General features: G+C 37.4%; 1 protein-coding gene across 16 annotated transcripts in view; it reads right to left on the bottom strand.

Moving 5' to 3' along the window:
• The window catches only part of LOC105216030 (disintegrin and metalloproteinase domain-containing protein 9), a 510,771-nt gene that overhangs the window by 402,693 nt on the left and 85,366 nt on the right, over window positions 1-22,712 (bottom strand). For all 16 annotated transcript variants that reach the window (XM_054231408.1, XM_054231409.1, XM_054231410.1 and 13 more), the window contains exon 2: window positions 18,327-19,444. In XM_054231408.1, coding sequence (XP_054087383.1) covers window positions 18,327-18,396 — 70 coding nt within the window. In that variant the 5' untranslated portion in view covers window positions 18,397-19,444. The remainder of the gene's footprint in view (window positions 1-18,326; window positions 19,445-22,712) is intronic.

Here is a 22,712-nt window from a genome sequence, read left to right as displayed (position 1 = left end):
CTTCCATTTTTGGCAACAAAAAGTTTGTTAGCATCGAACGATAGCGATCGCCATTCACCGTAACGTTGCGTCCAACAGCATCTTTGAAAAAATACGGTCCAATGATTCCACCAGCGTACAAACCACACCAAACAGTGCATTTTTCGGGATGCATGGGCAGTTCTTGAACGGCTTCTGGTTGCTCTTCACCCCAAATGCGGCAATTTTGCTTATTTACGTAGCCATTCAACCAGAAATGAGCCTCATCGCTGAACAAAATTTGTCGATAAACACATTTCGAACCGAACACTGATTTTGGTAATAGAATTCAATGATTTGCAAGCGTTGCTCGTTAGTAAGTCTATTCATGATGAAATGTCAAAGCATACTGAGCATCTTTCTCTTTGACACCATGTCTGAAATCCCACGTGATCTGTCAAATACTAATGCATGAAAATCCTAACCTCAAAAAAATCACCCGTTATAATGGAGACTGAGTTCATGTGTTCAGTTTCAGCTGTTACCATGACTCTGTAGTGGTTACCTTTGGCCAGAAAGGTACATATGTACAACCAAATTTAAAACACCAAATTCGAATAAAAAGTGGATCACAGATGGTAGAATATCACCCCTAGCATCTGTAATAAGCTTCTAATGAGTGAGAAAGTGTGCTTTTACAGTAAAATCGTTTGAAAATAATTTTAAAATATTTTTTATTTTAATTTTTCATATGAGGCAATCTATACTCCACTAAATTATACATACAGACATATGTACTTGTAGCAGAAAACACTACAAAAGTTCAAAACTAAAAATTCTTAAAAAAAAAAAACATAAAAAATGTCATGCCATGTGCACAGCATTAATTTTCTTTTAATTCTCCAACTAGTCTTCGCTATAATTTTATCACACTTTTCGGCACATACAAATCTTCTAAGCTAAACATTTCGTGTTCGTGACTTTTCATCACTATGCTACGGACATCTTGCTATGTGGTGTTATGTTTATATGTATATATGTGTGTTGTTGTTGCTGGTAAGCGCAACCATAATTTAACAGCAGTGGCAGCAGTGGTGGCAGTGGTGGCAGTGGTGGCAACAAGAAAAACTTGCGATATTTTTATAACGTATCTAATCTTTATTTGGTGTTTTTTACGAACGTGTTTTTCATAAATTTCAGCACTTTCGGACGCACGAGCACACGTACATATGTACATATTTATATATATGTATTTATAACTGTATATGCATGTATGTATGTCTAACTATTAATGGCTTGTACGCTAGCGCTGCACTACAACTATGCTGAAGCGAAATAATATATCCTTGTGCCACACAAACACGTTGCTTTATCTCCGAGCACGCAACATCCTGTAGATTTGTGCTTAATTTTTTTCCTGCTCTTCTTCTTCCTCTATGTCGTCTTCAATCACAACAACAACAATTTGCTTTCATTTTTTTAGTACTTATCATTTTATTGTTGTTGTTGATATTTTTTGTGATTATTATTTTTTTTTGTTATTTTTTTTTGCTGTTACTATTTTGTTGTTGTTATTTTTTTGTGTGATTATTTTTGTTGTTGCTTTTTTTTTCTAATTTTTTGTGGCATTTTGTTATTGTCTATTTTTTGTGTTTATACATATTATGTGGCAACGCTGTGCGCTCCTTTCGATAGCACAAATTTTGCTTATTTACTGCTGCTGCCACCACATACGGCTGCAAATTGCCAGTGCTTGCGTGTCAGCGCATGTTTGTATGTATGTGTGTGTGTTCGCTCGAGTTATGCTTTATGCTTGGCTTCTTCCAGCTCGCTACCGAATTTTAAGTTGTACATTTCCGCCCTCCATACACACACACCATCACCAAAAAGAACCTGTCTTTGGTCTCAGCTCCGACAGTGATTATGTATTGTAGTGCGCATGCATGTGGGTATGTGTGGCTGTGTGTGTGTGTGCGCTCAATATTTGTGTGGCATTTTGCTTTTTCTGGCCATAAGGCAAATGGAAAATACTAAATCTGGTAGTTTATATCCGCGATTAAGATAATCTTTTGTCCTTGAATCACACAATTTTTTTTTTCTGGAGCTTTCGCTTGTGCCAACACTTTGTTAACAGCAGTGTTATTGCTGTTGTTGGTTATAATATTTTTCTGTGTGTTTGTGTGCTCATCTTACGGTTTGGCCGTTGATTGTGATTATCGTTTTTGTTACTTGAGGCGTTGCTGCTGCTGCTGTAGTTGTTGTTGTTGCTTGTTATTTGTACCATAAAACTAATTGGTATGCCCCACTTTATATTGTCCCACCAGCGAAATATGGCAAATAAATGTACAAGCAAAGCGCACATAAATGAAAATACCAAAAAGAAAGAAAAATAAAAAAAATTCCTTCGAAATTGCGCTTGCTTGTAGTAGGTGTGACCATAAATAATATTACGCGAAAAATTACGAATTCCACCCGAGGCGCTCTAATAACTGTGTTTTTTATGTTCACATGAAAAATTGTCGGAATTCTACAATTGTGCTAATTTACAGTTATAAAATTGTGTTGTACCTATTTAAAGTCGTTGTGCTAGATAATCCAAGAGAGTTTATGTGGCACTTCGAAAGTAAAAAAAAAACAGTTAAATACAGGGAAAGTTGAAGATGCAGCAGAGCTTTTGGTTTGCCGAAGCACTAAAGGCTGAAATTAGTATCTCAATTTCCTGTTCCATATTGAGGTTAGTAATCTATTGAGAAAGCAGTTATTTGAGACCGTTCTATTAACTTGAAGCTGAGATTCCTCTTTAACGTATTTAAGACAAATATTCCAAAGAATACTTAATAATAGTACGTAGAGAATCTCTCCATTCCATCTATTTTTTATTATTACAGATCATTTATATACTCTCGAACCTTTTTGCAAGAGAGTATTATAGTTTTGTTCACATAACAGTTTTTGTTAGTAATAAAACAAAACGAGTTGTATATCAAGTCGAGTGAACAGGATGACGAGACGAGCTGAAATCCGGATATCTGTCTGCCCGTCCGTCCATCCGTCTGCTAACTCACTAACGAGAAACGTCAGAAACACTAAATTTTACAGAAGAAATGGCAGAAGAAAGCTGTACGCAGATTTTTTTTTAATTAAACAAGTAAGGAAAGGCTAAGTTCGGGTGTAACCGAACATTTTATACTCTCGCAATTTATTGAAGAAATTTTATTAAGATAACGCACAAATTTACCCATAAATTCGGCATAAAGTTTAATAGAATAACGAAAATCATGATAAATAGTATATGGGGACCGAGGTAATCCCTGAACCGATTTCATTCAATTTCACCAGCAAGGTACACTATATCCAATACTATACGCTCACTTAATTTTGCTAAGATATATCACATATTAACCAATACATATATGCGTAATAAAGCCCAACGAATTTTTGAAAAACCTTTAATTAGGTATATGGGAGCTAGGGGATGATATTTTTGCAAAACCTATAATTATGTATATGGGAGCTAAGAGATGTTGTGACCCGATTTTAATAATTTTTGGAACAGAGACACACTATTGGAAGAAAACAATTTCCTCGTAATTACATTAAATTAGTTGAGAGATTTACCCATATTTTCGGTTAAAATTTAACCTTAGGCGCTGAGTTCAACATGTTCGATATCTGGGGCCTTGAAAAGTTATAGTCCGTTTTCGACAATTTTTTCACAAGTGATGCCACAGATCATATACTGTATGTGTGTAAAGTTTTATTTCGCTATCATCATTGGTTCCTAATGTATATGTTATAAAGTGAAGGATTCAGATGGAATTCAAAAGTGAGTTATAAAGAAAGTAGTCGTGGTTGTAAACCGATTTCTTCCATTTTCCACACATGTCATCAGGGTGTCAATAAAATATTATATACCGAATTTCATTGAAATCTATCGAGTAGTTCCTGAGATATGGTTTTTGACCCATAAGTGGGCGATGCCACGCCCATTTCCCATTTTGTAAAAAGATCTGAGTGCAGCTTCCTTCTGCTATCATTTCTGTGAAATTTTGTGTTTCTGACGTTTCTCGATAGTGAGTTACCGCACTTTTAGTCATTTTCAACCTAACCTTTGTATGGGAGGTGGGCGTGGCTATTATCCGATTTCTTTCATTTTTGGACTGTATAAGGAAACGGCGAAAAGAAATGACTGCAGAAAGTTTGGTTTATATAGCTTTATTGGTTTGCAAGATATATATAAAAAACCTATTTGGGGGAGGGGTCACGCCCACTTTTCCAAAAAAAAATTACACTCAAATATGCCCCTCCCTAATGCGATCCTATGTTCCAAATTTTATTTTCATAACTTTATTTATGGCTTAGTTATAGCTCTTTATGTGTTTTTGGTTATCGCCATTTTGTGGGCGTGGCAGTGGTCCGATTCCGCCCATTTTCGAACTTAACCTTCTTATGGTGCCAAGGAACACGTGTTCCAAGTTTCATTAAGATATCTCAATTTTTACTCAAGTTACAGCTTGCACGGACGGACAGACAGACATCCGGATTTGAACTTTACTCGTCACCCTGATCACTTTGGTATATATAACCCTATATCTAACTCGTTTAGTTTTAGGACTTACAAACAACCGTTAGGTGAACAAAACTATAATACTCTCTTTAGCAACTTTTGTTGCGAGAGTATAAAAAGGGCCCACTTATGTGTCAAAAACCATATCGCAAAAACTACTCGACCGACTACAATGAAATTCGATAAGAAATTTTCTTGAGACCCTGATGATACGGATGGAAAATTGGCGAAATCGGTTCACAACCACGGCTACTTCCCATATAACTTAATTTTGAAGATTTGAATTTTGAAGAATTCCTTCATTTATAATATATTCTGTAGGAACCGATGAAGATAACGGAATAAAATTTTACACAAACACGGTATTTGAGCTGAGGCATCACTTGTAGAAAAATTGTCGAAATCAAACTATAACTTTTCAATGCCCCGGATAACGAATATGAAGAACTCAGTGCGTTAAGGTAATTTTTCACCGAAAATGTAGGTAAATCCCTCAGATGTTTTAATTTAATTCAGGCGGAATCTTTTTGTTTTAATAGTGTGTCTCTGTACCGAAAATTGTTAAAATAATTATAGTTTTCTCAAAAATACGGTGGGCTTTATCCCGCATATATCGGTTAATATGTGAGATATCTTGGCAAAATTTAGTGAGCATATAGGCTTGGGTATAGTGTACCTTGCAGATGAAAATAAGTTAAATCGGTGTAGGAATTACCTAAGTCTTCATATACTATATATGATGATTTTCGTTATTCTATTAAACTTTATGCTCGGTTGCACCCGAACTTAGCCCTTTCTTACTCGTTGTTATAGAATGTGTTGGGTTTAAGACCAAAACCAGGCGAACTGTATTGCAGATACACATGTAAATATGTTTGGGTTGATAAATTGTAGGAGGTCAAGATTGACAAACGATGCCATGATCTTGACATTAAACAGTCTCTAATTTCACTTTCAGTCTAAACTCATCTTAGGTACTTATACACCATGAACAACTAACAATTCTCCCATGATCAATCATTATCGAGGCGTGTGACCTGGTGTTGTCCTTATGGAACACAATTTCTTTTCTATTAGTCACAAGAAATGGCTTCAGAATATCAATTTTATAAGAATTTTCTTTTTGATAATTTTTCCATTTCCATGAATTCTGCTTTACCAATACAATTCATACACACATTTACTTATATTTAATGCTTATTCCATTATATATTTCGGAAAATGTAAGGAACGCAAACTTCTCACCAATTCAATTTATTTAAGCACTCACCCACCAGGTATACCAGGACATTTTTATACAGTATCAAGAAATGGTATCTTTGCGGTATTGAAAACATTAAATTTCAAATATGCAACTACAAATGCCTGTTGATCTGATGCAAATAACACCAGCATATCATCAGCGACGGCATCTATTTCCAGCAGACGTACGTGCATTGTTGGTTAATAAAGGAACTCCAGCACCAGACGAACTCTGCCAATGACTCTCAACTGCTTATACAGTGCACATACATGGTGGATAGAGAAATATAGGGTGTGCATTCACATCCTTAGGACACTTTCAGTATATATTTTTTGCTTGCAATTTAATGAGCCTGTCGGCGAAATTTCTATGCTCCTTCACTCTTATCTACAAATGGGACAGACTTATGCTGACAAATTTCAAATTTCGCGCATACAATTGGGAGAATTTACATACACACACGGAGTCCTTGGATTATAAATACATATACACCAACAGACAGGAATACTCCAAGTAGTTTCCCAGCTCTGGTGTATGTGCGTTTCTCAAAATGTGGTCTACACAAATTGCATTCGACAAAATATGAAATGAATGTCGTTGTCCAACGGAGTCTCTTCATACTGCTCAAACTTTTATCCTCTCCGCCTCGCTTTGGCGTGGCGGCTTTCTCGGTTTGCTCCACTTGGCGCTTTGGCTGCATGAAAATGTTACATAATATTCATATTTAACCCGCCGGCAGTGAGGCAAGCAGTCAAGCGGGAAAGTGATGGATGAAGTGTTGGCTGTGGTGGTGGAGCAACACAACTATGCACGTGCGAATACAATGACAACAACAACAAGAAGAGACATGTGAAAAGAAATATGCGGAGTAAAAATAGAAATCAAATTTGCAATACCAAATTCAACTTGCGAAATAACAAGCAGGCAACAAACCAGCAGCTAGTGATTGCGAAAGTGAGATTGTACTTTTGCAGTTAAGAAAGTGGTATGTTCTGGAACCTGTATATCTATTCCATGGGAGTTTTTACTCTACGGTCTTCATTATATTTACGGTAAGTATTATCATTCGGTTTTATTAAAATTCTGACACAAAAAATTACTATATAGTTAATCAGAAAATATATTAGTTAAATAAACGTATGTTTTTGTATTACAGTTTAGGACAATATAATTTTTGGAAATCATGTATATCAGGTATTGAGTTCAAGAAAAGTTTTACGAGCGCTACGTCCAATTTATGGTCGTCATCAGAACCTATCATCCTATCAGATCAACAATTGATCGTCTAGTGGAAAAATTTTAATACACAGTAAAAATGTTCCGTGCCAGTGATATAAAGAAGTGCCCGTGGTGTCGAGAATATTACTGCCGCTAGCACATCAATGGAAGAAGACCCAAATCAGTCTCTCAGACGTCGTTCTCAAGCGTTGGGCATCTCTATGACGTCGTTGTGGCGAATTTCGCAACAACTTGAAAATGATCCGGACTCATCTTCAGCTATGAAGCTCATTTCTGGCTGAATGGATTCGTCAAGAAACAAAATATGCGTTATTGGTCTGGCAGCAATCTACACGTACTCCATGAGTCAACATCGCATCCCGAAAACATTACGGTTTAGTGCGGTTTATGGCCCGGTGGCGTTATTAGGCCGTACTTCTTACGTGATGAACAAAACCGGCACGCTACAGTGAATGGAATGGGTCCGAAGTAGACTTGATATGGACTTGGACATACAGTATGTAACACAATTGAGCAAATAAAATCACGAATGTCGATTCTTACAAAAAATGTGTATTTAATTTGGGCGAATTGAATTACAGTTTTTTTTAATACATTCTTCAGTTCGTCTATAATATAAAACAACAAAAGAGTAACAAATTTATTCAGGTTTTATAAGAAGAAAATATAAATTCTCTTGTATGTCACTTGCTCAATTTTGATACAATGTAATTTATGTATGTAGTTCCAACAGGACGGCGCCAGAAGCCACACAGCGAATGTCACAATCGATTTATTTAAAACCAAGTTTGGAGAACGTGTTATTTTACGAAATGCCCCAGTCAATTGGCTGCCCAGGTCGTGCGATTTGACGCCGTTAGACAATTTCCTGTGGGGCTACGTCAAGTATATTATCTATGCCAACAAGCCAGTGACGATTGTTGAACTTCGTACGAACATGGAACGTGAAATTGCCGATTTATGCTTGAAAGCCGTCGAAAATTGGGTTCAGAACCTGGACTTCTGAAAGCGTACCTGTGGGGGCCATGCAAAATAGCTCGAGTTCCATACATAATGGCGTGGAATGTACTTTCACAGGAAAAAATCAATTTCATTATTATCCCATACCGTTTTTGTTTAAAAACCCCTTTACATATGATTTTTCTGCTGATCTTCGATCGCGTATTAAAACTTATTCATTTTTATTGGATTTATCAATATATTAGCTATAATAGTCCAAATTGAATGGGTGTTTTAAGATCCCAAAAATCGAAACAATCAGTTCACACTATAACGAATATTGATTTCATACAAAACAAAGCTCCAAGAGCTCAGTGCCTTCTTGTTAACGAAAACATACTATAAACAATATTTCAAAAAGCAATAAAGCAAGCTAAAAGACCTAAGAGGCACACGCCCGGTTAGATGGTCAAAGGGTTATATGATCTCAAGGAGCCATGAAGATAAAGAATGAAGCAAACGTGGGGAAACTTCGTAGGTGTAGCTTGATAATTAGGCTTTAAGCTTTCAATGCTTAATATTAAGTGTTGATTTTTAAACCCCAAAAGACATCAGGTATCTATGCAATGACTTTCCAATTCTATGAGCGGCTTGAGCTTCATTTTACAACAATAAGCTCACAAATGAAGAGCTTCACAGCATCATTTGATATCTAAATTAAAATTTCGCTAGCATTCATGTACAATCTGTAATACAATTTATTTTACACTGATCGCCAAGAATATTAAATTCATAACGAAAACGCACACACCTACACACAGACATAGAGACACCACACCACGTCACGTTAGCAACGTTGGTGCGAATGCACGCGCTCTAGTTTTTCCATTGCCGATGGCAAAATGCAAATTTTTATTTCGCATCCGATGCCAGGCAACATACAACAGCAATAAAAACAACAACAACAATTACAACAACACTACTGTTGTTGGCTTGCATAGCAATTGCAACGCAATGTGGACTAACTGCCTTATGGCACAGAGGCCCCATAGCAGGCGGTGCGGCGGGGATGGAAATAGACAGCGACTAAAACGCCAAAAGGAAATGCTGCAGAAGTGTCATTGTACACAGCAGCAACAACAACAACAACAACAATAGCAAAAGAGGAGATTATAGCAATGAGATGAGTGCGAGTGCAGAAAATTCCTGCAAAACCGCCAAATAAGTCAACAGGAATAACAAAAACAACAACAATAATCATACAATATAATCTAGCGATCAGCCAACTACAGCTACATTCATAAATAAGTATGTATGAGTGTAACTCAGTGAGTCCAACGGCGGACACAGCTTGACGGAGGGCTCACACCGCTGGCTTAGGCGCTTTGCATTAGATAGCGCTGTCCAATTTAGCACGAAGCTGCGGTTGATGTTTGCCTCGGCGTTGCAATTCTTGTAATTCTTGTTGTTGTTGTTGTTGCTTATACTGTTTTTGAATGGCTCGGCTAACGCACCAAGTCGAGCTCACACAAACACTTCGAAAATTTTGCATCTCCACCACCACGAACAACAACAACAACAAGACACTCCAGGCAACGCGTACAAAAGTGTCCAACGCAAACTGCATCCACACACACACACACCCTTGCGGGGGTGACATCCACCTCCAAACTACAAAGAGCTATTTGTACGTTTCACAGATATGACACAAGCAGACAGTTTTGACAGCTCAGCAGCCAACGGCACTTGGCGAAACGCGGGTGCGACGCGAGCCGAACACATGATATGACAGCCAAAGTTGCACCAGCGGCAGCTGTAGCGCGCCTCAAATGCACTCTACATCTGCGCCTTTATAGGATGTGCGGCACAAAAATGTATGGATCTGCCTCTGACAAGCGTCGTTGCCCGCAAACTCTGCTGCGCTGTGTGTGTGTGTTTGTATGCTGTAATTCGCGTATTTGTCCCAGCGGCTGGCGTAGGCACTTGTGCCGTTCGCTTACTGGATATTATTGGGGAAAAAACATTGCCTTCACCATTAATTAGCCGCGGAATTTAATTCCGCATGCATAATTCAGTAAAATTTGCTCCATAGACACATCTAAATTATTCCAAATATTTCTTTGTTAAACGCCAATTGTTGTTGTTGTTGGTGTTACATGTGAATGGTGGCTGACACTTTATGAAGATATATGTATGTAGTTGTGGTAGTAGACCTTTAGGCAATTTGTTTTTTATCTGTTCTCATTAACCTTAACGGAATATACTATACTAGAATACCGGAATATTAACTCAGAAAAAAAAAATAATAAAGCTTCCAAAGTCTGGAATTTGGAACTTTCCTAAAATAAACTCGTCCAACGTATAGGGAAGTGTTATATAAACATTGAAACCAACGATCAAAGCAATACTCAACTAAACAGTTCCCACTAAATGTAATATTTATCCCAGAGTTTTCATAGATTTTAATTTCATACAAAATCAGCTGACGAAGACCAGACCAGATCATCAGACTATATAAGACAACACTTTGTCTGCTATTCCGTTTGATAACAATACAAGTTGATTACCAACGCAGATCGTCCAACCTCAAATAAATGAGAACTCGTTGAACCGATCTCAGATCCCTTAGAAGCTGTAGGAAAAAATAAAACTAATTAATTTGGAACCTTGTACCTTACAGCATGATCTCTTAACCTCGAAGTTTAGTATATCTAGAGTACCCTTGTTGTTGCTTAACGTCATTGTTTTCTACTATTACAATTATACTGATCTTCTGGCCATCGGATATGAATTTTGATAGGATTAATTGTATCTTATATCATATGTGTCTATTGTCGTTCCCAAAAGAGGTGCGTGTTACGATGTTATGGCTAGCCTTACCAGTCTTTTCAAATTTCAGAAGACCTCATATGGAATTAGACGAAAAGTCTTTGATATCGAGCTTTGAGTCTCATCTATAAAATAACAAACAGTCATATTGTTTATTGATTGCTTCACCATACAGTTAGTCAATGAAAATAATTCCATGATTCCGTTGAATTTCGGGAGATTTTAACGACTTTATATACATATGTATGGGAAAACCCATTAGTTTTGAACCCTTCAAACACAGATATTGTCCGTTTCAAGCCGATACATAAAAATCCAAGTCGGCTAAAGAGAATAAGAATATATGGAAAGTGCGATATAATATGCGACTATATCGAATGTCACTGAACTCGGATTAGATTGGTCTTGTGACCGGGAGACTGAGACTGTTGGGAGATAAAAGCAACGTTCTATTTCTCCAGCAGAGAAGAATGGACCAAAGATAGAATCATAGAATGGTGAAATCTAAATATTCACCGACGGGATCGAAAGGTGAAAACGGAACTTTGTGGATAGCGAAGCAGCAATTAAGGCTATCCGCTGCGTCAACACTAAGTCTCACTGAGTTGGACTATGCAAAGAGGCTATTTTTATAGACTAACGGGAGTAAACACAATTAAAATTACCTGGGTACCTGGGTCATATAGATAGATATAGAAAGAAATGAAAAGATGGATGAGTTGGCCCGCTCAGTTTAAGGGACCTGCGTACCGAGCTGCGCTGGGCCTTTCAGTTCTTTCAAGGAAGATGACGAAACACTAGAGCATTATCGCTGCGAATGCCCAGCTTACAGCCTATTAAGAAGATACACCTTCCATGGTTCCCAATACTTAAACCCAAGAGAAATTGGATAGCTGGGATGAAAAAATATAGAAGCTTCGTCATCGACCGAGTTGATTGGGTGATGCTTAACAGGGTACCCTCGGAGAGCACAATGGACCTAATGATGGCTTAAGTGCGGCCGCTTGCGGTCAGGCACTCTTCGCCTCCCTTTTCAACGAACCAACCCTATCGATTGTAGTCTTTGTTTCAAAAAGGTGATGAAACGATCTAATCTTGAACCAACAAACTTAAATGTCTCATATACTTCTGTGTTAGTTACTATACATATTACACCCTCACTTTAACGAAGGAACTGTAACTAAAGGAAGGGTATCAGTCTGACATATTCTAGAATATTGTCTGGCATATTTTTACGATTGTGCGATAAGAATTTGTGTTTCGAAAGGCATGAAGTGAAAGTGCACGACCATGAAAACTTCACAAAACTGGTTTAAAAACCGGACGAGGCGGATTAGATCGATTTATGAAATATCATTATAAATGACGGTGAATACATGATTGATACAAGGTAACTATATGGGAATTGAGGTCATAATATTCAATTTTTTTATCCTTCCATCAGTTTAAAGAGAACCTGTCAAATATCAATGCCCCTCTCAATTAAAATGTTTAATTGTAGAATTATTATTTCCATCATTTAAATCCTCGCACAAAGCGATTCAATAGAGAGATATTGTAAGCTACAACCTTTTAATTTCACAAATACACAACGGTTTATTTAACGCCAATTGATAACACAATATAATATGCTTGTCAACGGTTGCAATTAATTATACGTAAGGCAAACATGAAACGGGTCATATATTAAGTATTATCATTATTATTATTATTATTAATATAAATTAAGTTTCATTGTGCAAAAAAAGCAATTAAAGAAACAATAAAAAGTTATTTAAGTAACAAATGAAAAAAATGCAACAAACATAAAAAATATAAAAAATCACATAAATAAAAACGAAGCCAAATCATCAGCGCCAGTATAATTACAAAAATAAAATCGCACACAGAAAATATTATTAATTTAAAAAATCATTTAAATTACTATAAAACGCAACAGCGTGTGATTAAATGCGCGCAGCAAACCGAGATACAAACACTCATTCGCAGAGCGACTTGCGCATTTTTATAATTAAAAGCTATAATGAATGAATGTAAATTAATTTTCACTGATTTTCACACAAGAATTGTGATTGATAATGAGTTTTTTTTTCAGCACTTTTGGTGTAAATAAAGTGCGCTCATAATTGCTGGGTGACGCGTGTGTACTTGTCCGAGCTGTGGAGGTTTGTGGGTGCTTTCATAATTACAACTGTAAACGAAATTTGGTAAACAAATGTAAGATAAACCGAATTTTCCTTCAAAGAAATCCATTTGAACCCCCTAGTGGTCGCCTTGTACATTATAATGCTCTTTCAGACTCATTCCACAGTTTTTTCTCAAGTTAAATTCATTGATTTAAGTTCTCTAGAGTTAAATACGATTTTTTTACATTTCTGTCATCTGTTCTCAGGAACTTTTAGGAGCTAGTTTAATGAGTACGCAAAACAATTACGAAAAAGTCTTCCATGACTTCATAACGAAGAATATCACTTTATACTGAGAGTTAAGTACCCACACTTTCATATAATATAGAGCCGATATGGAGTTATAACGAAATTTTTCAACCATTGATGTGGGGAAACACAAATAATTAAGTTTATTAACATTTTCGGACTAGAAAACTCGGAGGTGTTTACATATGAACAACAGCAATACCTCCACCCCTTCCCCGCTCACTCATTCCACTTCTGATTTTGCAAAAGCTTTTCCGCTGTCATACACAGCCTAAACCACAACATTTCAATGTACGAAACCAAATACCAAGGCACCGCATACTATTTCCCACATGTCACACACAAGATCGCATGGCAAAGTGAAAATTTAGTACGAAAGCGGGGGCAGAGATTGCAACTACGAAGCACCTACTATGGTGTAAAAATGTGTAGGGTGGTCTAATGCTTGAAAGATATGTATTGGAGATGGCTGAGTAATCTATTATAAGATCATCTTTTATGGATGGTCATAAGGTCTATAACTTTTATTATTTCTTAAGATTACTTTTTACAATTTTTTGAAAGCGTTACCTGTAATTATATTTCCTATTGGGAAAACTTCTATTCCCTATGCTGCAACTTCGTGCCTGCTTTTTGGTGGTATTCAGCACTTATTCAGTTTAAGCAAACGATAGCTGAATAAAGCGCGGAATAACACACCATCTAGAACACTTAGTCCAGCACATATTCAGCTCAAGAAACTGTAAGCTGGACATAGTGCTGAATAACAAAAGTTTAAATCATCACATATTCAGCTCATACACCTCTTTTATTTATACAGCTTAAGAAAATTATAGCTGAATTAAGCGCTGAATGAAAAACTGCCTGGAAAACTTGTTTGCAAGTTCTTTTTAAATTCTCAATATTAATATTTCATTACCTTGCTAAAATTCTGTACCACACAAATTCAGTTTTGTAGAATTCGATAGCGAGAAGAATATTTTATCTGTTGGTACTTTTTCAGAAACAACAAAAAATCGAAAAAACTTGAATCATTGAAACAGCTAGAACAGTTGTATCAGGGAGTTTAAGTAAGGTTTATCAAACTTTATCCCAGTTTCTTGAGAGAGTCCTTTCGCTTTAGAAACACCAACTGTTTCGTAATTACTAGAAAAAGGAGGTTGACCGCTCATTTAAGACTTGCTTCTTCACCTTCTCCGACCTATATAGCCTCATATTCGTCTTCAACTTCATCCCCACTTCTAGTTAAATACCAAATTGTATGCTTCCAATCTAGTTTCTGTCATGTACAACAAATTCAATTGGTCATCAAGCGACAAGGATCTGTACGGACACAAGGATAGTGGAAATGAGGAAAAAGCTTGAGGAAGAAGTGAGAAGCATGATTGAGGTTACTGCATATAAGCGAGCATTCGTTGATGTGGTGATTGCAATTTGTTGTAATTGTTGTTGTTGCATGAGTTGACCAATTTTCACAACACTTCAGCATTAACGCTTTTCCATTTGAAATAAAACCGGCCACCCGTCACCCGCTTGATAATTACTTTCGGTTAAACTTTGGTCACTTAGTCAGTCAGCAACAGAAGCGGAAAGTTTGAGCGCGTCGAGTTGATTTTAATTAAATTACACAACTTTTATAGAACATTTTTAAATTTAACCATTTGCATATATTGAAGAGGAGGACTCTTCTCTCTGCTACCTCGTCACTAACAGCCAACCACCCAAAAGACAGGCAGGCAGCCTGGCAGTTCGGCACACAAGAGCGCACTAATAATTACGCTCGAATAATCACATTAATTAGTATACAAGTGCAGTGCGAATTGCAACTATTGATTGCGTAATGCATTGATTAAAATGTTATTAGAACGGTATTATGACGGTTGTGGTATTTGCGGTGATTTTGGTATTGACTTTATTGCAGTTGTTGGCAATTGGCAACCGCGAACGGTTAATGGAGTGAGTGAAGAAAAAAGACTACTTTAATTGTTATTGTATTGCATGCCTATTAAGCTAACTGTTGTTGGTGTTGCTTTTTTTTGACAAATCACTTGCTGTAATTGCTGAACATGCCAGTGGCAGCAGCAACGCATTTTCAATCAGATCAATTAAATGCGTCGGGTAATTATTAAAATAATCATTTTCAACTTTTAAATGACAGCTTACAGCTAGCCATAGTATATATAAATATTTATATGTGATATTTTATGGTAAAAGTGTGATTTTTTCAAACAGAAAATTAAAAATAAAAATTAAAAATCTTCCTTTATTTTCCATTGCATACTAATTATGGCGCCTCGACTACTGCTTACACGCAGAAATGATTTATTTTTAATTTATTTATGACTCTGTTTATTTATTTATTTTAGTGCGGGGGTTATCATAAGTGATTTGATGTGTGCCGCACATAAACGGTCCATAAATATGTGCATAAATCAATTATTTTCATTCAGAAAGGTATAATACGAACGGTATTAATGTGAAATCAGTCAATTTATGCGTTTTAAATGCAACCCTGACACCTTTTTGATGGGAAATAAAAATGAAAAATCTGTGTTGAATTGTGATTTTATTTGATATGGATTCAGAGCAATTTAATTGAAGACTTTTTGGGATGAGTGCGTTCCATGGAGAAGTTGGAGCTCATGGGTTGATAAAATTGGCATTAGACTGGTATATTTATACAGCAAACGTGAGCAAAGGTTAAATATCAGTTTCAGTGAATGGACCAAAACCCAATTAAAGCTATAAAGTGGAGTACGACAAAGGAACTAACTCGAGGTCTCTAGAAAGTACACGAAACATTCGACTAAATGCCAGAAATTACTTAAAAAGAGAGAGAAAAGGATTACGCTATACGGCATTAGAACGATACAATTTCGAACTAAAACAACTTCTAAGACAATTTTGTGATCGCTTGATCCATTATTTCTGGAAGGCCAACTGTCCAAAAACACGATAACGTAATGGAAATTGTTGAGTCCGACCATTATGCAAGTATTGTTTCGATTACGAAGACAATTTTGGATGATTTAAACAAGGCTGGATATAAAAAGAAGCTCGAAGAAGTTAGGATACCATAAGAGTTAAGGCAAAAAAACCTCCTGAACGAATTTTCAACTGAATTGCAAACAATTCAATTTCTGAATTGGAAATGAATAGAGTCATTTACGACAGAGTCAAGCGAAAACGATCGCGGTTGAATCGCGGTGAGCCGGCGAGAACGATAACCATGCCAGGGTTGACTGTTAGGAATGTTTTCTTAATCATCTACTATGAGCTGTTAACCTACTGACAAGCTGTTAATTTGGACCATCTGAGGGAAGCAATCACACGGAAGCAGGCAGATTTGGTCAAAATGAGCCGACCCTTACTCCGTCTAGCCTATAACCCCCTTGAACTTTGTTGGGAAGTTTTACTACAACTACCTTATAATTCGGACCTAGAACCAAGTAATTACTAACTGTTCTTGTCGATGGCGTTCGACTATCCTGGTGAAACATTCGCCTCGATAGAAGCTTCCGAAATTGACTGACCCAGTGTTTGTTTAATAGGGATGAGGACATAAAATGGTGCATGTTTGATTCAAAGCGAGCGGAACAATGCTAAATAAACTGTCATTGAGTGGATTTCTTTTTACTAAACCTAATGTCCGTCCTGCTTTATGGTGCAGAAGCCTGAACGATGTCAACATCCGAAGAGACGGCACTAGGAGTTTTCGAGAGAAAAGTTTTTCGACAGACTTATGGCCCCTTAAATATTGGCAATGGCGAATACCGCAGACGATGGAATGATGAGCTGTATGAGTTATTCGACGAGATTGACATGGTTCAGCGAATAAAAAGACAGCGACTGCACTGACTAGGTAATGCTGTCCGAATGGACGAAGCGCTCCAGCTTTGAAAGTATTCGATGCAATACCCGCTGGTGGAAGCCGAGGAATAGGAATACATCCACTCCGCTGAAAGGACCAGGTGAAGAAGGACCTTGCTTCCCTTGGGATTTCCAATTGCTGTTATTGACTCGGCTAAGATGCGTAAGCGGTGCCTACACCAATACAGAAGAAGTAGAAGAATATACCTAATATGGACAGGTGGTACCCGGCGTATGAGTAACATGAAAATCAACATTTGCGAATGAGCAATTTAGGGATTCTATTTACCTACAGCGTTTAAAATCCAAGAAGATTTATTTTTGAAAAAATATAAAAAGATTTTTGTCTGACTGATTGCCTCTAGGTTTACCATCATGGCGGCCGCAGACGAGACAGTTATTGTTTTCATTATGTATGTGATTGGCGTTGCAACCGTTTAGCCGGTTATAGCCGAATCGACGATAGTGCGCCACCTGTCTCTCTCCTTCGCAGTTCGGCGCCAGTTGGAGATCCCAAGTGTAACCAGGTCGCTCTCCACCTGGTCCCTCCAACGGAGTGGAGGCCTTCCCCTTCCTCGGCTTCCTCCGGCGGGTACTGCATCGAACACTTTCAGGGCTGGAGTGTTTTCGTCCATTCGGACAACATGACCTAGCCAGCGTAGCCGCTGTCTTTTTATTCGCTGAACTAAGTCAATGTCGTCGTATAACTCGTACAGCTCATCGTTCCATCGTCTGCGGTATTCGCCGTTGCCAATGTTCTGAGGACCATAAATCTTGCGCAAAATTTTCCTCTATTAAACTCCTAGTGTCGTCTCATCTGATGTTGACATCGTCCAAGCTTCTGCACCGTAAAGCAGGACGGGAATGATAAGCGACTTGTAGAGCTTGATTTTGGTTCGTCGAGAGAGGACTTTACTGTTCAATTGCCTACTCAGTCCAAAGTAGCACCTGTTGGCAAGAGTTATTCTGCGCTGGATTTCGAGGCTGACATTGTTCGTGTTGTTGATGCTGGTTCCCAGGTATACGTGATTATATTGTGATAAAATTCACCAGAGTTATCTTTCTGGTTGTCAACAGAGTCGGGGGAATTTGTTTTAATAAAACTCACGCTTAAACTTTGACCCCTGCTTCGGTTGGGATTGAGATACAGGCACTTTAAGGTGTGTTTTGGTTAAAGGTACAGTGGAAAATAAACGTGTGTATATTATTACGCAACAAATATATATAAAGATTATTGTGCACTTACCACCAGCTGGCGCTACGCAATAAAATAAATGGGCCAGCACCAGAGCCCGAAACGGCGCGATGATCCTCATGACAACGGCTGATTATTTTTTATTTTACGCGCGACTGTTGCTGTTGCTGCGGCTACTTTTCAATATTGTATTCAATATTATTGTTTTTGTTGTTGTTGTTGTATTATTATTGTACGGCGATTTCAATGCAAACGCCTTCACTCGCTTTCAAACACTTGCTTGCTAAACGCTTGCCTACTGACGATTAGCTCTCCTACGCTCTGCTCAACTTGCAAAACTATACAATTTCAATATTTACTTCTCGCCTGTTGTTGTTGTTGCTGCTGCTGTGCTGTGCACTACTTCCGCTTCCGCTTCTTCTTGCGCTTTTTCTTCGTTTTCGTGCTGCTGCTGCTGCTGCTGTTGCTACTTCACCGACACAAATTTGTTTTATGCTTCGCCGTTGTTTGTGCCATAAGTTTGTGTTGTTGTTGCTTTTGTGTTTGTTGTTCTTGCTTCTGTTGTGTATTTGCTAGCTGTATGCTACCTTTGCTGCTGTCCAATGCTTTTCGCTTCACTTGCTTGGCATGCGTATTCTGATTGTTGCTGCTGTTGTTGTTGTTGCAATTATTTTCTAACTGTACTGTCGGGCATTTGTTGCTATTATTGCAACATCTAAGCACGCTACTTACACAAACACACATATTTTACATATCCAATAATATGTAGTTAGCACTTTTTCTGTTGTATGCATTAGTGGCAGAGACAGTTTGCAGAGAAAGAGCGAGTGAGCGAGTGCGATAATGAAAGAGAGAGCGGTCTAGAGTTAGAGGACGTCTTCGTAGGTATGTATAATGTGTCGATATGAACTTTATGTATTTGATTCGTTTTTGATTTGCGCACTTGTTGTTCGTGTTGCAATTGTTGTTGTTAACTGGATTTGTAGTTTACAGTTACCAGTTTTCAGTTTGAAGTTAGTTACCTCTTAGTTATTAAGCCAAGCCGAGTACTACTGTACGCTTATTAGTTTCAAGGTTTACATACAATTTGCTGGCGATTTGCTTGTTCTTGGTTTTGTTGTTGTTGTTGTTGTAGATTGCATTTGAATTCTCATTTAATGGCAGGATATCTGTAAGAGGATAAAAGTTTAATTTTTACAGTTAGCAATTTTCTCATTTAATTAAGCTGGAATATTGCATGTGGCTTCGAGAGAGAGGTAAGTCATTTGTATTTTAATAAAAATATATTTTTGTTGTTTGCTTTTCGTAATTGGAATTTGATAATATTTTCGGTAAAGTTGGTGATTGCCTTTATTCCTTCTAACATAGCTATATAATATACACGTAGACATATAAATAATATTTCTATAAACCTAACAGTTATCTGTGTCAATTAAAACCAATTCTATTATTAAGCCGCCTTAGGAGAACATTGAATGTAGCCACGTTTCACATTTCTCATTTCACAGTTACCAAATACTGTTAGCATTTTTAAATTTATTCTTGAGTGAGTAAGAGAGATTTTCAGATATTGAAAAAATACCACAGATTAATGAAAACACAATATTAATGATTTACGGATATTTCAAAGTTGCCACCTAACAGAAAAATAACCATATTTAATATATCTATATGAATAATATATGTGCGCTCAACAATATATTAGAAAATAATCAGAATGTTGTAAGTAAACATTTTGAAGCATAACATTAGGCGCAGTTATCAAATCAAATTTTTATAACCAAGGGTCAGTTCTCCAGTTCTGGGTAATATTTTTTAGAGTACAACTAAATTTTATATTCATTCTTCAGTTATATTAAGAATCATAGCTTTCGTTTATTATGAGAAAATCTAAATTCTAGTCTATTCTATTAGTCATTAATATTGTTCATCAAGAGTAGAGTTACCACCAGATATTAAATTAGATCATGTAGATAAATACGTATTTACAATCAAAATAGTCGTAAATAAAAAAAAACACTAACCGAGTTTCCACATCTCTAAAATAATAACTATACGTCGCATCCAGAATAGGGTTACCACTTAGTAAAAAAACTATTTACATAATTATTAAGGGTTAATTATTATAAAGGGTTTTTTCAATAGGACGCTACAAAAGTATACCAATAGGGATAGCAAACGATGCTGTATTGTTTCCCGCTCTTTTGACATTTCTCTTCAGTAAGGTTTGCCGTTTCATCATGGATAGATATACGATCCAACAACGAGTCAAAATTATTAAAATTTACTACCGAAATTTAGAGTCAGTGGCCTCAACTTTAAAAGCGCTACGTCCCATTTATGGTCGTCATTATCGTCCTGTCAGATCAACAATTGAGCGTCTAGTGGAAAAATTTTAATCCACAGGCACAGTACAAAATGTTCCCGTACCAGTGAGACAAAGAAGTGCCCGTAGTGTCGAAAATATTGCTGCCGCTAGCGCATCAATTGAGGAAGACCCAAATCAGTTCCTCCCATGTCGTTCTCAAGCCTTGTGATGATGAATTTTGCGAAAATATTTTGGTTTACATCCTTACGATATCAAATTGACGCAAAAACTGAAGCCGTTTGACCACCAGAATCGTCGTATGTTCGTGAATTAGGCTGAGCAATAACTTGAAAATGATCCGGATTTTCATCGGAGAATCATCTTCATCGATGAGGCTCATTTCTGGCTGAAGGGCTTCTTCAATAAGCAAAATATGCGTTATTGGTCAGGCAGCAATCCACACGTACTCCATGAGTCATCATTGCAATCCGAAAAAATTACGGTTTGGTGCGGTTTATGGGCTGGTGGCGTCATTGAGTCGTAATTCTTCTGTGATGATCAAGACCGGCATGTTACTGTGAACGGGAATTGGTACCGCTCAATGATAACCTAATATTTTTGTACCGAATTGGAAGATGTGGACTTGGCCAATATGTGATTCCGACATGATGCGAATGTCACAATATAAATGGTCCAGTTAATTGGCCACCTCGGTCGTACGGTTTGCCGCCGTTAGACTTTTTCCTGTGGGGCTAGGTCAAATCTATGGTATATGCCAACAACCCATTGATGAACTTCGTACGAATATCGAACGTGAAATTGCAGCAATATCGCCCGATTTATGTTTGAAAACCGTTGAAAATTGTGTTCAGCGTCTGGACTTCTGCAAAAATAACTACTACAGAGTTGCTTACAATATAGAATAACTCATATTAAGTGAAGCTTAAGAGGTTACATGACCTCACGGTTCATGAAATTCTACAACACCTCTAAAATATTGTCCTATAATTTCAAATCGATCCATGTAAAAGCTTTTCAGAAACAGACCTCACAACTGTGTTTTCAAAGCGCTTGTAAAGATCTCTGAAGAACTACTCTTCGATCTTCTACTACCGATCTTCACGAAATTTTGAAGTTCTAGGACCCTACTAATAAGACCTAAGGAAGCAGTTTTTATTAAGTTCTCGATAATTGACGCTCACTTCGAGAGTTTAACAAGAGATTATAGATAATAATATATAAAGTTTCTTAATGCATTAGTCCATTTTATATCATTAAATAGGTATATTAATGAAAAGGCAGAATTATCCTAGTAAAATGAACCCAAAAATTAAAGACTTCCACTTTAAAGTCATTCTATCAAATTTAAAATTCCACAACACTTCAGACTACATTTGAACTTTAACCGCGACACTGAATTACCGACTGAACTCTGTTGATTGGACTTTGGCAACAAATGAAATATTTCCCCAAAAATTTAACTGAGTCAAATGAGCTAAAAACTTATTTTGCATTTCAATGCAGTGAGAATTACTGAGAAACAAAAAAGTCCAAAGCGAAAAAAACTCAGCTAAATTGTAGCGAAAATGCACTTCCTTTCAATTCATACAACAAACGGCGCTGTGAACGACGAAATGAGATGAAATTTGAAGGCAACTGCTGGCGAAGCCTAACAGGCTGACTGCCTGGCCTGCCTATCCTAGCCTGGCCTGGCTGCTTGCCTGCTTGGCTGACTTTATGGCCGCACAACAATAACATTTTCACTTGGATGTCAGCTCATCTTTGCTGACAACAACACAAAAGCGCATAAATATGATTGCAATGCAACTGCCAAGCGGCTTTGTAGCCCGCACACACACAGTCGACCATGCAGCAATCGAGCGAGAACTCCACCGCACCCCCGCCTGTTAGCTGCCTGGCATGGCTGCTTGTTGCCTGATGTGTTTCCTGTTTCATTGGAGCGCATTCATTACGTCGTTCTCAGTGACTTTCGAGCAATTCAATTGACGTTCCTCTGCTATGTGCCGGCAGCAGCAGCAGCAACATTGGCTTTTGTCTGCTGCGGCTCAGTTCCAAATTTATTTGCCCTCCATAGCAACAGAACTGCTTGCAACCTTCAGCTTCAAGCA

This window comes from Zeugodacus cucurbitae, chromosome 5 (assembly GCF_028554725.1).
Source record: "Zeugodacus cucurbitae isolate PBARC_wt_2022May chromosome 5, idZeuCucr1.2, whole genome shotgun sequence".
NCBI lineage: Eukaryota > Metazoa > Arthropoda > Insecta > Diptera > Tephritidae > Zeugodacus > Zeugodacus cucurbitae.
Note: the sequence above shows the minus strand (reverse complement) of the source record. Positions and strands in the feature narration are given on the sequence as shown.